The 25,073-nt window shown below is 39.9% G+C and overlaps 1 protein-coding gene across 1 annotated transcript in view; it reads left to right on the top strand.

Annotated features, from left to right (window-relative positions):
- abce1 (ATP-binding cassette, sub-family E (OABP), member 1) overlaps window positions 1-25,073 on the top strand; it is a 59,536-nt gene that overhangs the window by 23,661 nt on the left and 10,802 nt on the right. The window contains exons 4-13 of the mRNA XM_072571305.1: window positions 2,449-2,546; window positions 7,522-7,639; window positions 8,808-8,945; window positions 16,213-16,282; window positions 18,163-18,259; window positions 19,043-19,132; window positions 21,131-21,252; window positions 23,934-24,155; window positions 24,354-24,413; window positions 24,516-24,574. Of these exons, the coding sequence (XP_072427406.1) occupies window positions 2,449-2,546; window positions 7,522-7,639; window positions 8,808-8,945; window positions 16,213-16,282; window positions 18,163-18,259; window positions 19,043-19,132; window positions 21,131-21,252; window positions 23,934-24,155; window positions 24,354-24,413; window positions 24,516-24,574 (1,074 nt within the window). The remainder of the gene's footprint in view (window positions 1-2,448; window positions 2,547-7,521; window positions 7,640-8,807; window positions 8,946-16,212; window positions 16,283-18,162; window positions 18,260-19,042; window positions 19,133-21,130; window positions 21,253-23,933; window positions 24,156-24,353; window positions 24,414-24,515; window positions 24,575-25,073) is intronic.

Below are 25,073 nucleotides of genomic sequence, written 5' to 3'. Positions count from 1 at the left end.
TTCAGCTGTTTTGTCTATGTTTGAACTAAGGCTGTAATGCGGTCAGGAGCTGATTGGCCCTGGCGGAACCCAAACTGGGCGTCACTGAGCAAGTGCTTGATAGCACTGTTGATGACACCATCCATCACTTCACTGATGATCAAAAGTAGACTGGGGCAGTAATTGGCTGGGTTTGGATTTATCCTGCTTTGCATGTACAGGAATTGGGCAATTTTACACATTGTTGGATAGGTGCCAGTATTGTAACTGTACTGGAACAGCTTGACTAGGGGAGCAGCAAGTTGTATAGCATAAATCGTCAGTACTATTGCTGGAATGTTGTCAGGGCACATAGCCTATGCCATATCCAGTGTCTCCAACCATTTCTCAATGTCATGTAGAGCGAATCAAATTGGCAGAAGACTGGTTTCTGTAATGCTGGGAACCGCTGGAGCAGGCCAGAATTGATCATTTACTTGGTACTTCTGGCTGAAGATTGCTGCGAATACTTCAGCCTTATCATTTGTACTGTGCTCTTCCATCATTGAGGATGGGGATATTTGTGGAGCCGCCTCCTCCAGTGAATTGTTTAATTGCCTCCCACCATTCACGATTGGATGTGGCAGAGCTGCAGAGCTTGGATCTCATCTGTAGGTTATAGGATCGCTTAGCTCAGTCTATCACTTGCTGTTTGGCATGCAAGTGAACTGCTCAATGGCTTTACAAGATTGATACCCCATCTTCAGGTATGCTTGGTGCTGCTTCTGGCATGCCCTCTTGCACTATCCATTGAACCAGGATTAATCCCCTAGCTTGATAGTAATGGCTGAGTGGGGTATATGCTGGGCCATTAGGTTACAGATTGTGCTGGAGGACAATTCTGCTGTTGATGGCCCACAGTGCCTCATGGATGCCTGTCTTGAGTTGCTAGATCTGTTCGAACTCTATCCCATTTAGGAGGATGATAGTGCAACTCAAGGTGATGGATGTTATTCTCAATGTGAAGGTGGGATTTTGTCTCTACAAGGACTGAGCTGTGGTCACTCTTATCGATGCTGTCACTGACCGATGCTTCTGCAGCTAGCAGATTGGTACGGATGAGGTCAAGTACGGTTTTTCCTTTTGGTTCCTTCATCAACTGCCACAGGCCCAGTCTAGCAGCTATGTGTTTTGGTACCTGACCAGCTTGATTAGTGGTACTGCTGCCGAGCCACTCTTAATGGTGGGCATTGAATCCCTCAGCGAGTACATTTTGTGCCCTGCCATCTTCTATGCTTTCTCTAAGTGTTGTTCAACATGGAGGAGTATCGGCTCATCAGCTGAGGGAGGATGGTGTGCGGTCATCAGCAGGAGGTTTCCTTGCCCATGTTTAATCTGAAGCCATAAGACTTCATGGGGTCCAGAGTCAATATTGAGGACTCCTAAAGCAATTCCCTCTGGACTGTATACCACTGTACTGCCATTTCTGCTGGGTCTGTTCTGCCAGTGGGACAGGACATATTCAGGGATGGTAATGGTTGTATCTGGGACATTGTCTGTAAGATAGGATTTTGTGAGACCGCTCTCCCAAGCACCAAGTATTAGTGAGGAGGACTCTGCAGGGTCACAGAGCAGTTTCCACTGTTGTCTTTTCTGGTGATTTCTGATGCTAGGTGATTTATCCAGTTTCAATTCTTTTGAGACTTTGTAGCGATTGGTACAACTGAATGGCTTGCTGGGCCATTTCAGAGGGCAATTGAGAGTCAAGGCACATTGCTGTGGGTCTGGAGTCACATTTAGGCCAGACCAGGTAAGGATGGCAGATTTCCTTCCCTGAAGGACATGAGTGAACCAGATGGGTTTTTCCAACAATCAACAATGGTTTTGTGATCATTGTTAGATTCTTTGATTTCAGATTTTATTGAATTCAGATTCCATCATCTGCCATAGCGGGATTCGGACCTGGTTCCCAGAAAGTTGTCTGACTCTCTAGATTAATAATCTAGCAATAATGCCACTAGGCTATTGCCTTCCCTTCTAGTGACATTTTTTTTAAAAACTAAAATCACTGGATACCATAAAGGCTAGCTTGTTTAATCATAAAATTTGCATTTTGTACATGTTTCTTGCAATCCTGTCAGTGATCTCTTCACCACCCCATCCCCACTAAGTCGCCTTTCTAAATATGATCTCCTCCCAGAAATCCGTGTGTTCCTCATACACCAATTTATAAAAGTTTGTAAGATTTTAATGTAATTGTTCTCTGCAAATATTCAATTTGTAATTGCAGTAGATTTTTAAATTTATTTCTCTCTGTACTCCTTTTTAGATTGTAGTTCTTTTCTATAAATTCCCTCAAAATGTATTTATTCTATCATTTTCCGCTTATTATTAAGTGTACAAAATAATGTAAATTCTGGTAGTGTCACCAGGAGATGTGATGATGATAACATTTTGTTAATGATTTATATTTTCTATTTCTTGTTTCAGAAATGTCCTTTTGGGGCTTTGTCGATTGTTAACTTGCCAAGTAATTTAGCTAAAGAGACAACACACCGATACTGTGCAAACTCCTTCAAACTTCACAGGTAATGATATTGAAAAATTTGGAAAGATTGTGAATAAGAAGTCATAGATGTCTACGGTACAGAAAAAGGCCCTTGGGCTCATTGGGTCTGTGCCAATCAGAAGCAACGACCGAACTATTCAAATTCCATTTTCCAGCATTTGGCTCATAGCCTTGTATGCCTTGACATTACAAGTGCACGTATGAATACCCTTCCACTTGGTAGATTTTGAGATGATGTGGTAAATGTCCATAGGATATATAAGTGCTTCTGTTTAATTACTGTTCCAAAAAGAAGACAAATTCACCTTTGAGCTCAGTCTGATGATTTGTTAAATCTCAACTAGAGGTGAATTTAACTGAAAAAATATGAAATCTTGGGATTTGCTTGCATCAAGTATTAACGACACAGTAGGTTTGCATATGATTAGCATTACTCTTTTTAAAAGTGAAGCTGCTTATTGAAAACTAAGACCATTATGAAGGTTGTCATGCCTTGAATGAATTGCTTAATATTTGAATGACATTTGTCCAGAACTAAACACTAAAATATGTTTTTACCTGATGACTGTTCCAGGAATACTGCCTCTGATAACAGAATTCAGAGTTGCTGTTGGGATATCAAATAAAGTTCTGTATCTGTGAGCTGATCATAAAATCACTAAGTCATACAGCACAGAAACAGATCCTTCAGTCTAACTTGTCCATGCTGACCAGGTATCCCAAATGGAAGTAATCCCATTCCCCTGCATTTGACCTATATCACTCTAATACCTTTCATCTTCATGTATCTGTTGAAAAGTCTTTTAAATGTTGGAATTGTATCCACCTTCACTACTTCCCCTGGCAGTTTCTTCCATGTATGCACCACCTTCTGTGTAGAAAAAGTTGCCCCTCGGGTCCTTTTTAAATATTTCCCTTCTCACCTTTAAACCTATGCCCTCTATTTTTGGAAGCCAAACCCTAGGGAAAAAGAACTTGGCTATTCACTTTATCTATGCCCCTCATGATTTTATAAACCTCTAAAGACACCCCTCAGCCTCCTAAACTGTGGAGGTACGGGGAATGGGGGGGTGCGGAGATCCCAGCGCCACCTCATAACTCAAGCTCTCCGGTCTCACTAACATGCTTTTGTAATTCTTTTCTGCACCCTTTCCAGTTTCATAACTTCCTTCCTAAAGCAGGGTGACCAGAACTCTACGCAGTAATCCAAAAGTGGCCCCACTAACGTCTTATACAGCCGCAACATGATGTCTCAACTCCTATAGTCAATGCTCTGACTGATGAAAGAATGCCAAGTGCCTCCTTCACTACCCTGTCTACCTGTGATGCCACTTTCAAGGAACTGTGTACCTCAACTCCAAGGTCTAGCTGTTTGATAACATTCACCAGAGCCCTACCATTAACTGTGAGAGCCCTGCCTTGGTTTGTCTTGGCAAAATGCAACACCTTTGCATTTTATCTAAATTAAACTCCATTTGCTATTCCATGGCCCTTTGGCCCAGCTGATCAAGATCTCGTTATACTCTTAGATAACCTTCATTGTTCATCATATCACCAATTTTGGTGTCACCCACAAACCTGGTAACCGTGCCACCTATATCCTCATCAGAGGTCACACGACACCAGATTAAAGTCAAAACAGGTTTATTTGAAGTCACAAGCTCTCGGAGCTTGGTCAGATGAAGTCAGAACTTCACCTTTTTGGACTCATACCTGGTGTCGTATGATTGCTGTTGTCCTCCGCAGTCCAGCACCTCCACATCATATTCCCATCCAAATTATTTGTACAAATGACAAACAACAGTGGATCTAACACTGATCCTTGTGGCACATTGCTGGTCAAAAGCCTCCAGTCCAAACAACAACCCTCTACCACCGCACCCTGTCTCCTACTGTCAAACCAATTTTGCATCCAATTGGCTAGTGCTCCCTGCACCCCATGTGATCTAACCTTATTATCCAGTCTACCATGTGGAACCTGTTAAATGCCTTGCTAAAGTCCATGTAGACAGTGTCTACCACTCTGTCTTCATCCCTCTTTTGGTCATGTCTTAAAAAAAATTAATCAAGTTTGAGAGACAATTTCCCATACACAAAACCATGCTGACTATCTCTAATCAGTTCTCGCCTTTCCAAATGCATGTAAATCCTGTCTCTCAGTATGTCCTCCTATAACCTCCCCACCACTGGTGTCAGGCTCACCCATCTGTTGTTCCCTGGCTTTTCCTTGTAGTGCTTCCTAAATAAAGGCACAGTATTCTCCATTCTCCAGTCTTCTGGCACCTCACCCATTGTTGTGGAGATATAAATATCTCAGCAAGGGGCCCCCACAATTTCTTGCTTAGCTTCCCATAATGTCCTGGAATACACTTGACCAGGTCCTGGGGATTTATCTACTTTTTGTGCATATTAAGACCTCAGCACTATCTCTTCTGTAATATGGACTGTTTTTCAAGATGTTGCTATTATTTTCCCAAAGTCCCCTAGCTTCCATGACTTTCTCCACTGATGCAAAATATTCATTTAGGATCTCTCCCATCTCCTGTGGTCCCACATACAGATAGCATTGTTGATCATTTAAGGGGTTATTAGCTATTTTGTAATACTTTATTGTTAGATTTCAGTACTGAGTATATTGCCTGTTAAGTTTGGTGATCCATTGAACACAGGGTCCGTGGTGTAAAGGAAGAGGTTCTTAACTATCTTCTAGAATTACTGTGTAAAGCTGTCACTATGCCTAGTCAATAGTCTGTAATGTTCCAATCTATCATTATCTTATTATGGGACTGTGGATTTTCATTCTGAATGCCATACTGTTATTAAATTGCTATTTTCTGCTTCCCATTTGGTCAGGTTTTATGTTTAAATAGGAATGACATTTGGGTGTCTATCTCAGTCTCCTGAACTCCAAACATCATATGTGCCAGTTTAAAGCCAGCTTCAAAATTTCTTTGTAACAAGGCTAATGCAGCATGAGATTTCCCTGTATTCATTTTGTGTAACCATTTTAGCTGTTAGTCTAGACCAAAGCCCATCACTCTTTACCCCTCATTTCTCATTTCCCCTCATCCCTCAAAGACTCCTGTTGCATTGGAACCCCCTTTCTCTTCACCAATCTCAGGTCCCCTGAGTTCCAACTTTCCATCAAAACCTTTCAAAACTCTTTGACCTTCTTGCTATTTTGACTGAATCCAGATATGACTCTCTTTTCAAGTAGGTGACAGCTTCTCTATGTGCCTGTCTGAATCCTGTGACAGATTGGTTCTTGCAGGTGCACTGCTTCTTTCCGATCGGAAGGAGACCAGAATTGCATGCAATATTCCACTTACAATGGCTTCTCTTCCTTCCCTCATGCTGTTTCCTCTGGTGTCCCTGATAGATCTATCATTGGTCTCTTATCTCGTCTGCATGCCACCCCTCAATGATATCATCCGAGCATTTGTCTTAGTATGTACATTGAGCCTACCTTGCTGTCTTCTCTCAACTCCTCCACTGTTGCTAAATGATCAGTCTGTCTATTGAAAATCCAATAGAAATGTAGGAAGACTGAAAGCCATTGTTTTCAGGTTCAGTTCTGTAGCTACCAAATCAACCCCTGTTCCTGACAATAGTCTGAGATTAAACTAGTCAGTTTGCAACTTGATTTACTATTTGATTCAACAAGGAGATTCCAAACATATTTGCACCTTCATTAAAACTGTCCATTCCATCTTGTATAACATTGCCCTGCCTTGGCTCAACAGTTGCTGAAATTAGTTCCCCTTCTGTGTTACAACTTGACTTGAAGTGCTTGAATATTCTGTAAATTCTACCCATCATTTAAATTTAAGGTCATTCAAAATATGCTGCATATGCCTTCGGTTTATCCCTGTGACTTTTGGCCTTGCAGACTTGCATTAACTACCAATCAAGCAATTCCTTGATTTTTAAAATCCTCTTTCTTTAATTTCAAATCCTTCCATGGCCTCACTTTCTCTATCTCTGCAATATCCAGCCTAGCAACCCTTAGAGATATCAATATTCATCTAATTCTGACCTCTTGAAATCCCAGTTTTAACTTTTCTTCATGGCGGGGGGCTGTGCCTTCAGTTACCGAGGCCCTGTGTTCTGAAATTCTTTCCTTGCACACATATTTGTTTCAAGCTTTTGGTCCTGTGACATAATACTTTGGTTTGTAATACCCCTATAAAGCACTTTCTTGTATGAAAAGCATCTCATAAATGAGTTTTTTTTTTAGATTATTAGATTAGATTCCCTACAGTGTGGAAACAAGCCCTTCGGCCCAACAAGTCCACACCAACCCTCCAAAGAGTCATGAAGCAACTGAAGCTTTTGGTTGTCTTTCTATTTCTGATATGTAGAGCAGCTCGAAGGACAATCAGGCACAGTAATGGGAGAACGTGCTGGACAGTAAATTGACATCTTCTTGAAGTAGTATCAGACCTGGACCCAAAACATTAACTTCGATTTCTCTCCACAGATGCTGCCAGACCTGCTGAGATTTTCCAGCAATTTGTTCAGTGAATATTTATTTTCTAGTCAAATGTTGTACAAAGTAAAACTCTAATGTTATTATCATGCTGCCAATCATTTATAGAAATTCTTATGAATCTTGGTAGAGTGGAATTGAATATTTTAAACAGATTACGCTAAAGTTATTGACCGTGAAGCTAAGCAAAGCCTGTCCATCTGCAAGCATAATGTTAATTTTAATGTAACTTCTCTTTTTCAAAAAAGAATTGACCAATAAAGTACACTCTTTGAAGGGAAGTTAGTAATTGATCAAGCTTTGCAGTTTTTCTTTTTGGAAACTAATCTTTATCCGAAATGTAAAGAAACGAACTCTGGAATCATCTACTCTGATCTGAATGTCGGCCACGTGCAGATTTCAACTTGAAGACATTTCATATTTAACAATATTTTGGTGTGACTTGTGTGCAAGTTGCAGTATTTTCAAAGCTGTGTACATTTTTAATAACTCATTTGAATTTTAGGTTGCCTATTCCTCGACCTGGTGAAGTTTTGGGTTTGGTGGGAACGAATGGGATTGGAAAATCCACAGCTTTGAAGATCCTAGCGGGAAAGCAAAAGCCCAATCTGGGGAAATATGATGTGAGTTTTCTGAGTGGTTTTGATCATAGAAGTTTGTAGTCAAAAAGTTGCAGACTTAATAATCTGTCAAGTAGTTTTGCCAATATTGCTTGCATGATCTTAGCACTAAATATTTTAACAAATGATTTGTTTTGTCTAAAGCTAAACTTGCTATAAGTGGAATATGTGTTGTGGTAACTGCAACAGTTTTGCTGGATGATCATTAAATGTAATTATATTGTTGCACTGCACATAACTGTATGTAATGGTAGAAACTGACCTCTTTAAAGAAACATGCACCAAATAGTTTGAAATGTCATTGTCCAGAATTTGTTTTTTGTTTTCTAGTTCTCGGACACATTGGCATGAAACAGCACTTTGGTATATTGTCCATGTTTTCTGAAAGTATGACAATTTAAGTAGTATTGGAAACTTGTTTCTTGACTAATGTGCCTAATGTCTTTGGTATGATCTCCATAGAGATGAGTAGTTTTTTCCCTTTTTGGAAATCCAAAAAGCCAGGTACTTACGGAAAGAATGAAATCAGGATGTTCATTGATTAAAACAGAAACTTTTCACCACATAAAAACAAAATTAAACTTGAATACCAATTAGTTTGGTCTAGCTTCAGTAGTCCGTTATGTTAAGTGTATTCAAAGTAGCATGTCTCTAAACTGAACCTCAACTCAAATTCCCTTCTGCACCCATTTGACTTGCACCCTCAACTTGTCAGGTATTTATCATAGATTGAATTGTTAGCCTTCAATTTGAGTGCTGTTTCATGGATTTGTATAAGGATTGGGATTTCTTACTTCCAGTAAGGTTGTCTGTCCCTTAATTTCCTTTGTGTCCTATAGTTGTAGGCTCCCAATTCAAACTCAGGCATCATTAGTATCCTCAGTGTTGTCACCTCTGATCAGAACTTTGCTAGTTTTTTGACTGTTGATGTTTTTCTCTGTCTTGTGCGCCTATGCCCAATTCCATTTGATATCCCAAACATCCAGCTTGCCATCTCTTGCGCAGCATGGTCACTTGACAAGCTGATAGAAGCAAGTTATTTTCTTCCAGAAAAATTTGGTCTTTAAAGGGAACAGAGCTCCACATAAAATATAGCAGGTTTTTTTTCTCCAAAAAGCCCATGAGAATGTTGCACTGGTCAGGAGTAATTAAACTTATTGTCTCCTAACAGGACCCTCCTGACTGGCAGGAGATTTTGACTTATTTCCGAGGTTCTGAACTACAGAACTATTTTACAAAGATCCTAGAGGATGATCTCAAGGCCATCATCAAACCCCAGTATGTGGACCAGATCCCAAAGGCCGTAAAGGTAATTTTAAAACTAAGTTGCATACAGTTTCAACAGAGAGGGTTATATTTATAACCTAGAGTCTGCATTGCAGGGATAATCTTGTGTACTACTGAATGATCCTGATTTAAATAAACCTTCATCCATCTTGTGAGACTTGAATTGGCAACATTATATCTTTATTGAAAATACACCAAATGGTCTCAGACTTTTTAAAAATGTTGTTATCTATCTTCATGAATCTTAAACAAAACCACAGGAGTTACCTCCTGAGGTTTTATTGCTTTTAGTGCAAAATTGTGCCTAAATTGTTTATCTTGACTTTAAGTTCACTGGTAATACAATGAATTGAGATGATTTGGGTCTCTCTAACACAATGCAGAGTTAAATTAAGTTCACTACAACATGAATTTCAGAGATATCTTGTATCTATCAAGTGTGATTGTTTCTATCTTTTATTTTGTAAAGTTTTGGTAAAGGGGGATTGCTCGTCGTACTTGCAAAGAAATTTATGAAAGCCCACCAGGACAGATCTGCTACAAGCCTCCCTTAAAGCAGAGAACGTCACTAAGATGAGACAAGTGGCTTAGTCAAACTAAAAATGCTATCAGTTACGATGTAGTTTTTGTTTTTTAACATGTAGACTATATCCTATGATCACAAAGCTTTGAGTAAACCACTTTGATGATATACAGTGGTCATTTCATGAACAGTGGCAGACAATCCAAACAACCCCAGCCTCTAGTCCTATTTATCCTGGACCTGCGCGCAGCTGTTTTCATCAGACCCAGAGTAGACCTGAGATTCTGTACTCAGTTCTTCCTTCTCCTTTGGCCACTGGAGACAGTGGTTTTGGGTATAAACTGAAACTAGAATGCTAATTTAAACAGGAACATTGGAACAGGAATAGATCATTTAGCTGCTCAAGTATTGTTCCATCCCTCAGTTAAATGAGGTCTCAGCTAGGATTTAACTGTATACTATCCTTTGCTTCATATCCCTTTCATAGATTTTTGTTATTTGTTCATGAGATGAGAGTGCTGCTGGCTAGGCCAGCATTTAAAGTCCATTCTTAACTGCCCATGAGAAAGTGAGCTTCTGCCTTGAACCCATGTCAGTCCTTGGGGTGTCAGTGCTGTTATGAAGAGAGTGCCAGGATTTTGATCCACTGACAGTGAAGGAATGGCAGTATAGTTCCAGGTCAGGATGGTATTACTTGGAGGAGAACTTGCATGTCATGATACTCCCTCGTATCTGCTGGCCTGTCCTAGGTGATGAGGGTGCAGTTTTAGATGGTGTCTTCAGTGAATTGCTGCACTGTATTTTGTAGATTTTGTCACATTACCTCAGTGGTGTAGGGAGCAAATTTTGTAGGTGGTGAGTGGTGTGTGGGGAGGTCAGTGAAGCAGACTGCCTTTTCCTGGATGGTGTCCAGCTTCTTGAGTGTTGGAGCTATACCTATCCAGGCTGAAGGAGAGTATTTCAGCACAATCTAACATGAACCTTGTAGATAGTAGGCAGGATGTTGTAGAGATGGGATGTTACTCACCCCAAAATGCCTTTTCTCTGAACTGTTGTTGCTGCCACATTTTTGATATGGCCAGTTTCTGGCCAAGATGTTGCTTGGGGATTCAGTGATGTCGCTATTAAACATCAATGACTGATGTTTTGTAGGTCTTCTGTATTCAACCACATACTGCTTCAATATCTGAGGAGTCACAAATGGCATTGAACTTTTGTGAGGGTCAGTAATCATCCTCACCCTGACTTTATGGTGGTGGGCAGCTCATTGATAAAGCAGTTAAAGATGGTTGGGCATAGGGAAAACCTGAGGAAAATCTGTTCATTTCAGTTTGAAAATTAATTGATCTAGAATCAATTGCTACTTTCAAAAGAGTTTCTAATCTCTGCAATCACTTTTGTATCTGAACATTCAGTATATTCAAGAAAGTTGCTCTTGTCATGTGTTCGAACAGTTGATCACAAAGCTATCTGTCTGTAGGGCCTCTTGTACTGCAGTTGTATTGCCTCTATCATTGGGCGAGAAATTCCACTTCAAGTCTCACTTGCTATGAAGATGTCATATAACATAAACTTGTTAAAGCTGGGTGACATTTTGTTGTTTTTTTAAAACAAAACACTCACTAACTGAAATTGTCTTGTGTAATATTCCTTTGGTTTTTGTCTGGTGCACAGACCTGTGTTGTCTGTGTAAATCGATGCATTGGCAGCTCCGTGCAACTGTGAATGCTCAGAGGGAATGCTGCTCATGAGCTATTACTAAATCTAATCTGGCCTGTCCTCTTTGGCCTTAAAATATACATAACAGGTGATTTATACAAAATGCACTCTATTGACTACTTGTCTTTTGTCCAAATGGGCATATAAGTTGAAATGTCACTTTAAAGCTGCTTTGCTTTTGTTGTAAATACTTTAATCAATCTGTTTTGACATATGGCACATCTTTTGGGTTAGGTGGGGTTTGAAACTGGACCTTCTGACCTCGAGGCAAGGGCACTCCACTGTGCTGCAAGAGCCCTCTGCCTTTGTAATGAGCTTGTCTAATCTCTCAATTTAAACACTGAAAATCTTCACAGCATTTACCAGGAGGCTGCGCAACTCCCACTGTAGTTTTGTCCTTTTGTTGGACTGCAATTAATGTTCGGGGGAGCTCTTTGAAATGAGCAATGATACAGTTTCCACAGTCTTGAGTTTTTGTGGACAGCCATTAGAACAAAGTGTTAGCCCTGTTGAGACATTTCTTTCTTTTTTATTATTGTTCTCATTTTTTTATTATTTGAAATGGAGTTGCAGATGGGTGTTGAACTTGGAACAGCAGCTATTTCAGACAAAAAAAAACAAAAGATGGATGTTTGGGAACTGACCTGGAAATGTCCTGCATGTTAATTAGTACTGTTCTGAGGACACCAGATGATTCATCACTGAGGTGTTATGCTCGGTTACTGACAGCTAATTGGATGTTGAATTGGTCAGTCAAGGGAGGATCAATGCTGGTGACCCAACCACAGAACGTTGAAAATGTTGAACTGGTGCTGACCGAGTTTTTGATGAAGGCAACTTTTGCTTTAGATGCCAGATGCGAAGCTTTATTTAGTTTTGCTTTCTGTATCTATTCTCCAGTCATCAACTTATTCAAAGTTCTGACAAGGGTTTCCCATTTGTATTAAATATGTCTCCAACAATGTGCAGAGTTATTTAGATTAACTGGTGACTTTGGAATACAAGCAAGATTTAGAGTCTTAAAGTGCCTATAATGCATCCATCAAAAAAAAATCCAGGGAACTACAGACCGCTGAGCTTGACATCGGTGATGGGCAAGATGTTGGAGAAAATCCTGAGGGACAGGATTTACTTGTATTTGGAAAGGCAAGGACTGATTAGAGGTGGTCAACATGGCTTTGTGCTTGGGACATCATGTCTCACTAACTTAATTGTTACTACTTCAAAAAAACTCAGGATTGATGAGGGCAGAGCAATGGAGATGATCTCTATAGACTTCAGGGTTTGACAAGGTTCCTCATGGTAGACTGGTTAGCAAAGTTAGATCACATTGAATCCAGGGAGAACTAGCCATTTGGATACACAACTGGCTCAAGGGTAGAAGACCGAGGGTGGTGGTGGGTTGCTTTTCAGACTGGGGGCCGTGACCAGTGGAGTGCCACAGGCTTGGTGTTAAGTCTACTGCTTTTTGTCATTTAGATAAACGATTTGGATGTGAACATAGCTGGTATAGTTAGTAAGTTTGCACATGACATCAAAATTGGAGATGACAGCGAAGAAGGTTACCTCCTTGTATAACGGGATCTTGATCAGATGGGCCAAGGCTGAGGAGCGGCAGATGGAGTTTAGTTTAATGTGTGGTACTGCATTTTTGGTACGGCAGAACAGGGCAGGACTCGATGGTAAGGTCCAAGGCAATGGTACTGAACAAAGATCTTGGTGCGCAGGTTCATAGTTCATTGAAAATAGTCGCAGGTAGAAGGTGCTTAGTATGCTTTCCTTTATTGGTCAGAGTATTGAGTACAGGAGTTGAGAGATCATGTGCAGTTGTACAGGACATTGGTTAGGTCACTTTTGGAATATTGTGTAATTCTGGTCTCCTTCCTATGAGAAGGATGTTGTGAAACTTGAAAGGGTTCAGAAAAGATTTACAAGGATGTTACCTGGTTTGGAGGATTTGAGCGTTAGGGAGAGGCTGAACAGGCTGGGGCTGTTTTCGGAGAATCGGAGGATGAGGGCTGACTGTGTGTAGAGGTTTATGAAATCGAGAGACAGTATTTTCCCTGGGTTGGGCGAGTTCAGAACTGGAGGGTTTACGATTGGTGGGGGGTGGTGAGGGTGAGATTTAAAAGGGACCTAAAGGGAAACTTTGTTTTCATGCAGAGTGTGGTCCATGTATGGAGTGAGCTGCCAGAGGAAGTGGTGGAGACTGGTCCAATTACAACATTTAATAGGCCTCTAGATGCCTATATGAATAAGTATGGTTTACAAGGATATGGGCCAAGTACTGGCAAATGGGACTAGATTAATTTAGGATATCTGGTTAGCATGGATGAGTTGGTCCAAACAGTCTGTTTCTGTGCTGTGTATCTCTGTGACTCTAAAAGATTTTATTAAGGCCTATTATCTGTTGTTGAAATGTTTAAAGTACTGGCAAATTTAAATTTTAAAAAGAAGTACTCCCGATGTCAGTGAAAGTTTTAGATTCAAAACAATTGGATCATAGATTCAATTAAGATCATAGATGGTAATTAAATTGCTGTGTAGTTTGTGTTAAAGTTACATTCTTAACAAAGTAATTATTGTAAAACTATTAAGTTATAAACTTGGCATCCATAATCTTATTTATAAAGTTTAACAGTTGAGCAATATTGAGGGTCATTGAATGTTTTCATTTGTGTTGTAAATCTCGTGACAAGAAGGCTGGTTTGGCTTCCTGTGTCGTAACATCCTGAACTTCACTGGAATTTAGTGACTGGTCATTAATTTCTCTTTGACCCCCATTGAAAGTTGTAGTTGCTGGTGTGAAATTGAAGTGGGTCAATTACTACAAGTTGGTTGAGCCCTGCTGTTTATGGTCAACGCATTATCACACTAGTAACAATTTACATAGCACATGTTATGGTGTGTTTTCCCCCTATAAAAGTTGACTTATTTGGATACCATTAGTTTCAGTTCCTAGGCTAGCTAGGAGAAAATGGATTATTGAATCCTTTTGTACCTGACGTTCACGTAGTGAATTTGGAATGCAGTGACAGCTTTCTGCAACCATTCTATGCAGGAGGGTCCTAAAAATAGCATTGTGGTGAATGGCTGGGAAGATGTAACCATCTATAAGAGAGAGAAATACCTTCCCATGAGTAAAGAGGATTTTGACCATTTGACATCCATCTAAAGGTAGTCCTTGTGGCTCCCAACCCCAGAAAGCTTTGCCTATCATGATGGCCGGCATTTGGTGGATCATTTGGCTTTGGTTGTCATGTTTGATCTATCTTGATGCGTGCCTTTTGGATTGTTCCAGCAGGCAATCAAAGTTTTTTGTTTCCATTTCTGGAACGTATTTCAGCATTTAGTTTTGCCAAACTAGTCATCGTGCTGATGATGCTCCAATCTCATGATTTGGGCACAGGATTCCAGAAGAGCTGATTTTAAATTTGCTCAGACTATTTTGAAATTAAGTTGGATTTGTGAAGACTTTCAAGTTTGATCGTGAGCTGCATATGGAATCTCTTTTTTTTTTTTTAGTGGGTTGTTTCAGGGCTGAGATATTGAACACGGTTTTGGACCTTTGGGCCTTCTGATGGCAATAGATATCCACCAAGCTACAAGACAATCAAACAGTCCAGTAGGTGGCAGTCCTGTCACATTGGTTGAATAATACAGACATACTTGGTTTTGCCCTGAACAAATGATCGTTTAAGAGATTCCAGTGATTTGATATAGGATGCCCTCATATGGTTTTGGATCTGTCCTTCTGGCAGAAGAGTGCAGTTGTTAGACCAAGGGCATGCCAAGCATGCTTTGTTAGTAGCTGAACACTGTGTGTGTTAATTGACTACTTACCATCCAATTTTTCCCAGTGATTCTGTTCCAGACGATACAGCTGCTACCAATCTTTGCATTCAAGTCCCACTGAAGGATTATCCTTTTTGGAGTGGCAGTGAGGACTTCAAGATCAGAATAGAATTTTTCCTTAACTTCTGCAAAGTCAAGGGTTGGAGCATATTGATTATGGTGGAGCTATAGGTGAAATATCAGTATACACTTGTATACTTTCACATATACAATGCATTTACATCCAAGATCCTATTCTGGATACTACAACAACTCCATGGGTAGGACAATCACTGGCCTTTCCTCTCCAGCCGTAGTTCCTTCAGCTGCCCTTTTTCAGAAAAGTGGGTTTCTCTGAAAGTGGCAATGCCAGTTTGACTCATGCTAGCTCAGTTTGAATTCCAGTTCTTTCTCGATGGCCACTGTTTGTTCCAAGTTGCAAAAGTTAGCTTGCTTTCTTTGACCACAGAGATGGTGGTCCCCAGGGTGTGGCTCCCTAGTCTGGAGAACGTAGGCCAACCTAGGATATGCTTTCCAGCCACCTCCCCATTTGGGTGAGCAGAGGGTATCCTGAGGGTAACCATTCCATTTAAAAGCAAAAGACATAGTGGTAAATCTTGATAACTTATTGGTTACAATTCCAAATGAAAATGTCCAACATGCTTTAGAATAAATGTCAAAGCTTTGGAGAGACTGCATAGGAGATTTACTGAAATTGGATGAGGTAATGCAGTTATGATGAGGCTAGGATCAAACTTTTTTTAAAGCAAAAAAAGGTTGATGCAAGGTGTTCAAAATGGCATAGCTATCTTTACAGAACACATTGGAGTAAATGTTTTCATTAACAGAACAGTTGGGAAATAAAGGGTTCAAAATAATTGGCAAAAAAGGCCAGAGGAAGGAAGGTTTATTTGTTTATTTATTCAGTAAGTTGTTACAATCAAGAATGCATTGTCTGACAGGCTGGTAGGAGCAAATTCAGTACTAATTTTTAACAACTGAGTTCACTTGAGAACAAAGCATGTGCAGAGCTATAGGAAGAAATCAGGACAGTGGGAGTAATTTAAAGGTGCCTGTAGAAACAAAGGGGCAAATAGCCATCTTCTGCATAATACGTCTCTTTTTTAAAAAATGCGAGTAGTGATCATGTGGAACATTTTACCAAATAGAATTTGTTAAAGGAACATAACTATTCTTTAATTTATTTCTACAGGGTACTGTGGGTTCTATTTTGGATAGAAAAGATGAGACCAAAACTCAGGATGTTATTTGTGAACATCTTGGTAAGAAAACTGCGCAGCTAAATTTCCGGAAGTATTTGTTTTATTAGTTTATGGTACAATCCGCAAACATCTGTTGAGGTTTATGAGTCCATCTGGTGGTAATATTGGAAGCTAGATCCCTGAAGGAAAACTAGCTTCAGAGGACACAATTTTTGCAGTTAGGTACTGTGGTCATTTGTCACTGAACCATACAGACAAGGCTGTGGATGTTTTCTTTAACATCAGAATAAGCTTACAATACTGTTTTTTATAGATATTCCATTCCAGTGATATATTACTCATATCTGGTTTTTTTTAATCTTTTCTTAATTTAATCTTTCTTTAACTCTCAAAGGGTCCCTGCTTTTTGATACTTGGGTGATGGTTCTGGAAAGACTGACTGACCTAGTTATGGTTTTAAATCCAAGCACCTGTCAGTGATAACATGGACTTGCCAAATTCTAACTTGTAATCGAGCTGACATGGCTTGGAAACTCCAGGGCCGCAGAAATCACTTCTGCTCAGGTGACTGGTTCCCCTAAGCTAAATTTTCACTTTTGTTCTGAACTGAGACCTTCTGTTAGAGTCCTAAAGATGCACAGCATGGAAACAGACCCTTTAGTCCAACTCATCCATGCCGACCATGCCTAAATTAATCTTTTTGCCAGCACTTGGCCCATACCCCTGTAAACCCTTCCTATTCGTGTGCCCATCCAGGTGTCTTTTTAAGTGTTGTAATTTCACAAGCCTCCACCAGTTGCTCTGGCAGCTCATTCCATACATGCACCACCCTTGCATGAAAACATGTCCCTTTTTAAATCTCTCCCCACCCCCCACCCTAAACTTATACCCTCTAGTTGTGGATTCCCCCAACCTAGGTTCTGAAATCAAAGTTAAACTCACAGCATTGTATTTCCTCTATCTAATATAAACTTGGCGGCATAAATATTTATCCATTAGCACTTTACAGCACTTGCATGGATTTTCCCAGAACTGCAATCCTATCTTTCCTTGAAACTGATGCAATTGGGTCATTGTCCACACAACTTACCATTTTTTAAAAATGGTACCTTCACAGATCCCTCCCATATTCAACTGGCTCTTCTGGATCCAAATCCCAAAATATATATAATACTCACCTTTCACAACAGTTGCCAGAATGTTTTTTTCAGTGATGGGAGTTTTTCCCGAGCCATCCAATCAATCCGATTAAATATTTTAAGAGATGAGCATTTGAAGTGCAGAAAGAGCTTGCGTATCTAGGTATCATTATCACCTGTATTGAATAACACAAAATGCTTTGTTAACTAAGAATTGCTTTTTAGTTAAGGAATGTGCAGGCTAGATTACTGGGATAAGTTGTGTTTTTCTTTTATAAAATAGCATAAACTGTTTAACATCCATGTGAACTACAAAACAAAAAGCATAGCATGGTGCTGTATAGGCATGTCAGGCTAGGATTTTTGCTCAAGGTTTTTGAAGTGAAGCTTGAACTAAGTGAGTAATGAAAGTTCTGAACTGGCCATGTTAAACCTGAAGGGAAGGTGTTGTCTATTCATTCTTTGCTGTAAATACTCAATCCCATCTTTTAGACTGAAACTGAGAATCCTCCTGGTATCCTAGCCAATGTTTATCCATCAGCCCATAATTGCTAAAACAACATACCTGTTCATTTATCTCATTACTTGTTAAAAAGTTTCAAATTGATTATTTCATTCGTCTGCATTACAGCAGTGCTTGTAGCTTTGAAGTACTTAATTTGGCTGTGGAATGTTTTGAGACGTCCTGATCTCAGGACAAACAGGATAAAGCAGAACCAAGCTGAAAATACACAAGTGGATTGTCACCTGTAATAAATTCTAATTGTTCTAATTTAATAGACTGCAAATCTATTTCTACAGATCTGACTCACCTAAAAGACAGGAATGTTGAGGACCTCTCTGGAGGGGAGCTGCAAAGATTTGCATGTGCAGTAGTGTGCATTCAAAAAGCTGACATGTAAGTTTCCAGAAGAATTTTAATCTTCAGTTATTTGTATATTCCCCTGTCTTGCTCTTTCTCTGTCGCAGGGATACTGCCCACCACATACCCTACCCCACAAAAAAAAGTCAAGTCCATCCTGCTTCCTGTTTTTCTCTGGGCAGGTATGAAATGGGGTGTGGAAGCTATATTGTGCAATTGTGGTAGTGATTTCCTGTAGAAGACCTTGCAATTTAATTAGCCCCCAAGATCTTCATGAGAGAGGTCTATTCCCTGCACTCATTTAGGATCGTTGGTCAGATTGACAGGAAATTAATTTGACAAAAGTGGGGACTGCAGATGATTGAATCAGAGTCTAGATTACAGTGGTGCTGGAAAAGCACAGCAGGTCAGGCAGCATCCGAGGAGCAGGAAAATCAACATTTCAAGGGTTTTTGCCCGAAACTTCGATTTTTCCTGCTGCTCAGATGCTGCCTGACCTCCTGTGCTTTTCCAGCACCACTCTAATCTAGGAAATTAATTTGATTCCACAATGTTGCAGTTAGACAGCTGCAAATCAAAACCAGGACATGGTTAAGATTGCATGCACATTCTGTCCTCTTTCTATCCTTCTGATTTCAGTTGATCACTTGTGTATGTTTCAATATAACTGAACTTTTATTTAACATTAGATTACAATTGCAGCTCATGTTCAATATTATATTAGTGTTAAGATTTTGTTTACCCTTTGTCATCTGGAAGGATTTTGAGGTACTACTTTGAAGTAAATTCTGCCAACCAAAATTATGTATTTCTTTTCAGCTTCATGTTTGACGAGCCCTCCAGTTACCTGGATGTTAAACAGCGTTTGAAAGCTGCCATCACCATTCGCTCTCTTATAAATCCGGATAGGTAACCTTCTAATATATGTTATGCCTGCAAGTAATGACCCATTGCACAACTTTAGTCCTCATCACCACGTAAGCTACAATTAGTCGACCATGACAATTCAACTACTAGATTTTTAGTGGCTGTCTGTTATTCTATCTCATAAGGTTTGTTGCTGGAGCTATTTAAATGGCCGTGTTGCAAAAGACCTCTTGAATTAGCTGTGGTAAATTTGCTATAAATGTTAATTCACAACTGCTGTGTTGTGAAAAGTGTGCTTCTCAATTCAAATTTCAATATATTTCAAATGTATTATAAGCAAAATCTCTTATCAATGTTCTCTATTGCCTCATGAAACAAAATAATAGCATGTCCATGGTTGAAGTGGTAGGGCTCCAATACCTGAACATCTCTTCCTCCTCGTACGATTCAGATAGACTCACTAGTGCGCGAGTTGTATTAAGACATGCCCATTCTTCCTTTCATCAGTCTTATTGCGATAGCCTGTTCCCTCTTGTGAAATTCATTATTAGTCAACAGACCCGTTTGAAGTTGACAATGACACTGTCATCAAAGCATTTCAGTAGTTTTCTTGATTCTTTAGTGTTTTTCTACTGTGTAAGTCAATAGTAAATTTGTACTTTTACAATTAGTGGTTACAATTGTTTTTGTGGCGGAGACATTCAAAAGAGCATTGAGCAGCTATTTAGATAATACAAGGTTATGAGGAAAAAGCAGGGAATTGACACTAGTTAGTCAAGCTTGTGCAGGCACGATGAGCTAAATAGCCTCCTTCTGCCCCATAATCTGCATTTTTTTTCATCTGAAACCTGTGTACGTCTTTGTGGCTAAAGAATATTTCAAACGGAGCATCTGCTGGCACCCAAAACTGCACATGTGCACAATTTCAGACCCAGTATGTCGTCATGTGAAACTTATCTATCGGGAAGGGATGTAATGAGGACATGGGCAAGTGGGAGGGGAGATTAGGACACAGGATGAGTGTTGTTGTGGGGATGGAGAGGAAAAGAATTGGGAGTTTCTTGTATCCCACGTACTGGGGCCCATCTCACCGAACTGTTTTCAATGCACGTTGCCAATTCTTAAAACAGTGCATATGTGCTGATATCAGCAAATGCAGCCTATTAAAATTGTCCTTGCATGACAAGTTTACATCATATGGATGTCTAGGTGCATCGTTTGGAACCTCTGGTTGTACGTTTTTAAAGCATTGTTTCTTGTTAATTAGTATAAAATCTCAATTTTCTGATTTCTTCAATCCGAATGTAGCTATTTTTACCACTATAACACCAATGCTATTTTTAAAACAACATTTCAAATCTGTATATAAAATTCAAATGGGATCAGCTAAGGAATGGAAAACTTAATTTAAACCCAGCTACCCTGGGCATCTGTTGTTAAGTATTTTTGTAGTTTTGTTCCATTGTGGCCAATGTTCAGTAGAAACTTCAATTTATCTGAAAGCAATAACCTGTTAAAAATGCTTTTCAACTTTACTGGCAATGTCTGAAAATTCACTTAATGAGAATATTTTGAAATGCCCTAATGAAACATGCTGGCACAGTGGTTAGCACTGCTGCCTCTCAACACCAGAGCCCCAGGTTCAATTCCCGCCTCAGGCGACTGTCTGTGTGGAGTCTGCACATTCTCCCCGTGTCTGCGTGGGTTTCCTCCGAGTGCTCCGGTTTCCTCCCACAGTCCAAAGATGTGCAAGTTAGGTGAATTGGCCATGCTAAATTGCCCGTAATGTTAGATGTAGGGGAATGGGTGGGTTGTTCTTCAGAGGGTCAGTGTGGACTTGTTGGGCCGAAGGGCCTGTTTCCACGCGAAGTAATCTAATTTTATTCATATTTTGACAACTGACCTTTGTTAAAGTCATCTTAATTAAAACTGATTCAATGCTTTAAAGTTTCTAGAGCATCCTGCTGGTAGAACTAATTGAGCAGAACTTTGAGTACAGTGTGCAGTAAATGAATATGGTTTTCTCATTTTTGAAACCAGATATATTATCGTTGTGGAGCACGATTTGAGCGTGTTGGATTACCTTTCTGATTTCATTTGCTGTTTATATGGCGTGCCGAGTGCATATGGTGTTGTCACCATGCCTTTCAGTGTTCGAGAAGGTAAACTCTAAATTAAATCCTTAATATTAAACTTAGAAAGACTTTTTAAAAGCTCACCTGAAAACTGCATACGAAAGCCATCACAAATTTAATGAATCACCAAATTGTAGCATTGTTTTGTATTCCCTGCCACACTAATAGCTGCTGCAGTTAAACTACAGGTCACTGAGCATTACAAGTGAACAGCATTGAGTTTTACTTTGCTTGTGTGCACACTTAATTTTATAATGAGTAGACTAACCTCTCTTGCTCTTAATGAGCATTGATATTTGAACATAGTTTGTGTACTGCATGAGAACTTGTTACATTTAAATTTTTAAAGTTCTTTTTCATGCTGTTTATATTTTTGCATCTTCAGTATCACTAGATTGCAGCATATCTCTAAGCTTAGGATGTGGAGATGCCGGTGTTGGACTGGTGTGGACAAAGTCAAAAATCTCTCGACACCAGATTATAGTTCAACAGATTTATTTGAAACCACAAGCTTTTTGAGCCCCGCACCACCTTCCAGTAGCCAGTAAGAGCGAATACATCAGACACAGAATTTATAACTAAAAGATCAAACAGTCATACAATAGATACAAATGTATTGAACAAACCTCAGTGGCTATTAAGTCTTTTAATCAGTTAGAATGGAGATGCAGGTTTCAATTGACTAATATGTAAATCCCAGAATTTCTTTCAAGTCACTGCCCCGAGATAACTTGAGATTTTATCAATGTGCAGTGATCGTTTTGGCACTCTACACCAGTATCCCTCACGATGACAGCATCACTGCAACAGCCTCAGCACTTAATATCAACAACTGCCAAGTCTCCATTCACCATCCTACAACTCATCTGCTTCATCCTTGACCACAACGTCTTCATCTTTGACAACCAATTCTTCATCCAGACACATGATAGCCAGGGGGATCAAATTTGCACCCCAGTATGCTAGTATTTTCATGCACATGTTTGAACGAGACCTCTTTGCGCAAGACCTCCAACTAACACTTTTTACACCAGATACGGATGATATTTTCTTCCTTTGGACTCATGGTGAGCAAACACTGAAACAACTACAGAGGGACCTCAGTTATCTGGCATTCAATTAACCAAATTTTGGATATTCTGAACAAGATCACAAGGTCCTGATGCTTGGCAACTATGATCCGGCATTCGATTAACCAAATGGAATACTGCCCACCTGTGTCTTTCAGAGAACCGAGATTCCCGTATATATGGTACTATCAACAAGTTTCGTCCCACAATCGGACCTGTCATGGACTACACTTTTTTTTTAGAATCACTCATTCTTGGACATGCATCGTCAAAGACGGACACTTCATTACCTCCCCAATCATACGCCCATGGTTAACCTCATGAATGTTGCACCTCTCAAGCTTCTGCCCTCAATGTATCAGAACAGCCACTCCCTACGGACAAGATTAGAGTGGCACTGGAAAAACACAGCAGGTCAGGCAGCATCCGAGGAGCAGGAAAATCGACATTTCGGGCAAAAGCCATTCCTGATGAAGAGTTTTTGCCTGAAATGTCGATTTATTTGATTTTTTTTTTCTTTCCTGCTCCTCAGATGCTGCCTGATCTGTGCTTTTCCAGCACCACTCTAATCTTGACTCTGGTCTCCTGCTTCTGCAGTACCTACTTCTGCCCGTTAGAGACAAGCCAAACACAGAATCTGTTCAGATGAAGACGGATGCGACAGACACCTGAAGGTATTGAGGTACGCCCTTTTAAGAACTGGGTACGATGCTCAACTCATCGATCGCCAGTTCATAGTGCCACATCGAAAAACCATAATACCGTCCTCAGAAGACAGGCACTGGATATGACCGATACCCTTCGTCATCCAAAATTTCCCGGGAGCCAAGAAACTACACCATGTCCTTTGCAGCCTTCAACATATTATTGATGACTATGAGCACCTCACCAAGATCTTTCCCACTCCTCCACTACTTGCCTTCAAACAACCGCCAAACCTTAAACAGACTCCCATAGTTTGCAACAAACTGCCCAGCATTCAGGACAACATTGACCACAACCCCATACTAGCCTGTCCTGGCAACCACTGCAAGACATGTCAAAGCGTCAACATGGATAGTACCATTACATATGAGGGCAGCAGATATTCCTGACTCGGCCAGCATTGCCTATCTAATATGCTGTAGGCCCCAAGGTATGGTATAATTGGTGAAACCATGCAAATACTACAACAACAGATGAGTGGACGCTGCAACAATCGGCAGACGGATACCCCCTTCCGGGGTAGAAGCACTTCAGCAGTCAAGGACGTTCAGCCCTAGATCTTTGGGTGAATGTCCTCCAACGTGAACTTTAGGATATGCAACAACGCAGAGTTGCCTAGCAGAGGCTGACAGCCAAGTTTGGTACCCATGAGGATAGCCTCAAATGGGATCTTGGGTTTATGTCACACTATAGGTGACTTCACCACACTGTACATTCTCATGTACACATTTGTGTTCATATTCTCATTTCCCCTCTGCTCCGCTCCCATTTTGTAGCATTGTCATTCCTATAGACATAAACCCAATAACATTGAACTGACAACTTTCCCGTCAAAGCTTACTGTTTTAATTTTTTTTTTAGTTAGAACACTGGGTATGTTTTTATATCATTTATTCTTTGAAAAACTGTAATTGATATCTTATTTCCTGATAGGTATCAACATATTCTTGGATGGATATGTGCCAACAGAAAATTTGAGATTCCGTGATGCCTCTTTGATTTTCAAAGTAGCTGAAACAGCAAATGAGGAAGAGGTCAAAAAAATGTGCCGATATCATTATCCAAGAATGAAGAAAAAGATGGGCGAATTTGAACTGGAAATTGGGACTGGAGAATTCACAGATTCAGAAATCATGGTAATGCTGGGAGAAAATGGTGAGTGTCAATGCTGCAAACAAGTGATATTTAAAATAGATTCTTGGTGTGTTGAAATCTGATGTAGTGAAGTGTTTAGAAAAATGTAAAAAGCAATGTGCAATCTTTTAGATTTGTGATCTTGCAACTACATATTGTGCAGATCTTGTATACATTCTGTAATTACTCTAAATGTTTGATTATTTGTTGTTTCAATAGGTACAGGGAAGACCACATTCATCAGAATGCTGGCTGGAAGACTGAAGCCAGATGAAGGAGGTACTTTTTATGTAATCTCTGCAAACTGAACTTCAAACTCCTGTGAATTATGAAATAATAACTGGATAAACTATGCAACTAATAAATATGCTTCACCCCCAGGTGCAGTGCCTGTGCTGAATGTCAGCTACAAACCACAGAAGATCAGCCCTAAGTCCCAAGTAAGTGGTACAGTTTTTCTGACTTTTCTTTTTCCCCCTGAATTATTGGAACTTGCTGAAACAGGTTATTGGAAGTCACTCAGACTTTTTCAGTAGCAGCTTGTCCAATCTTATTTAAACTTCAAATTGGTTCTTTAGTCATGACTTTTAATAATTAGAACCATCAACTGAGTTGAAAAGAAGTTAAATATTAAGTATTCTTGCCTGTAGCTGAAATTTCAGCCAGGAAGATTTATTTGGCCAATTTTTAATAACAAACACTTGTCCTCATCCCATCCTCTTTTTCTTCTTGTGTTGTCTTTTTATTGTGTGTTATCCTGACTGTTTTAGTTATGTGCAGCCCGTTTTTCTTCTTCCATGTGGTACGTTTTGCAGAGCTTACAGCAACATTGGTACTCATTCAATTCGAACAGAAGTATCAGAGTTTACTGAAGGTTTAGAAAAAATTGTCCTTATTTTTCAAATGGCAAGAAAAGTGCCTTGACTTTTACTTTTAGTC

Source organism: Chiloscyllium punctatum, chromosome 1 (genome assembly GCF_047496795.1).
Source record: "Chiloscyllium punctatum isolate Juve2018m chromosome 1, sChiPun1.3, whole genome shotgun sequence".
Classification (NCBI taxonomy): Eukaryota; Metazoa; Chordata; class Chondrichthyes; order Orectolobiformes; family Hemiscylliidae; genus Chiloscyllium; species Chiloscyllium punctatum.
The sequence above is the reverse complement of the archived record's forward strand: the minus strand, read 5'-3'. Positions and strand labels throughout refer to the sequence as shown.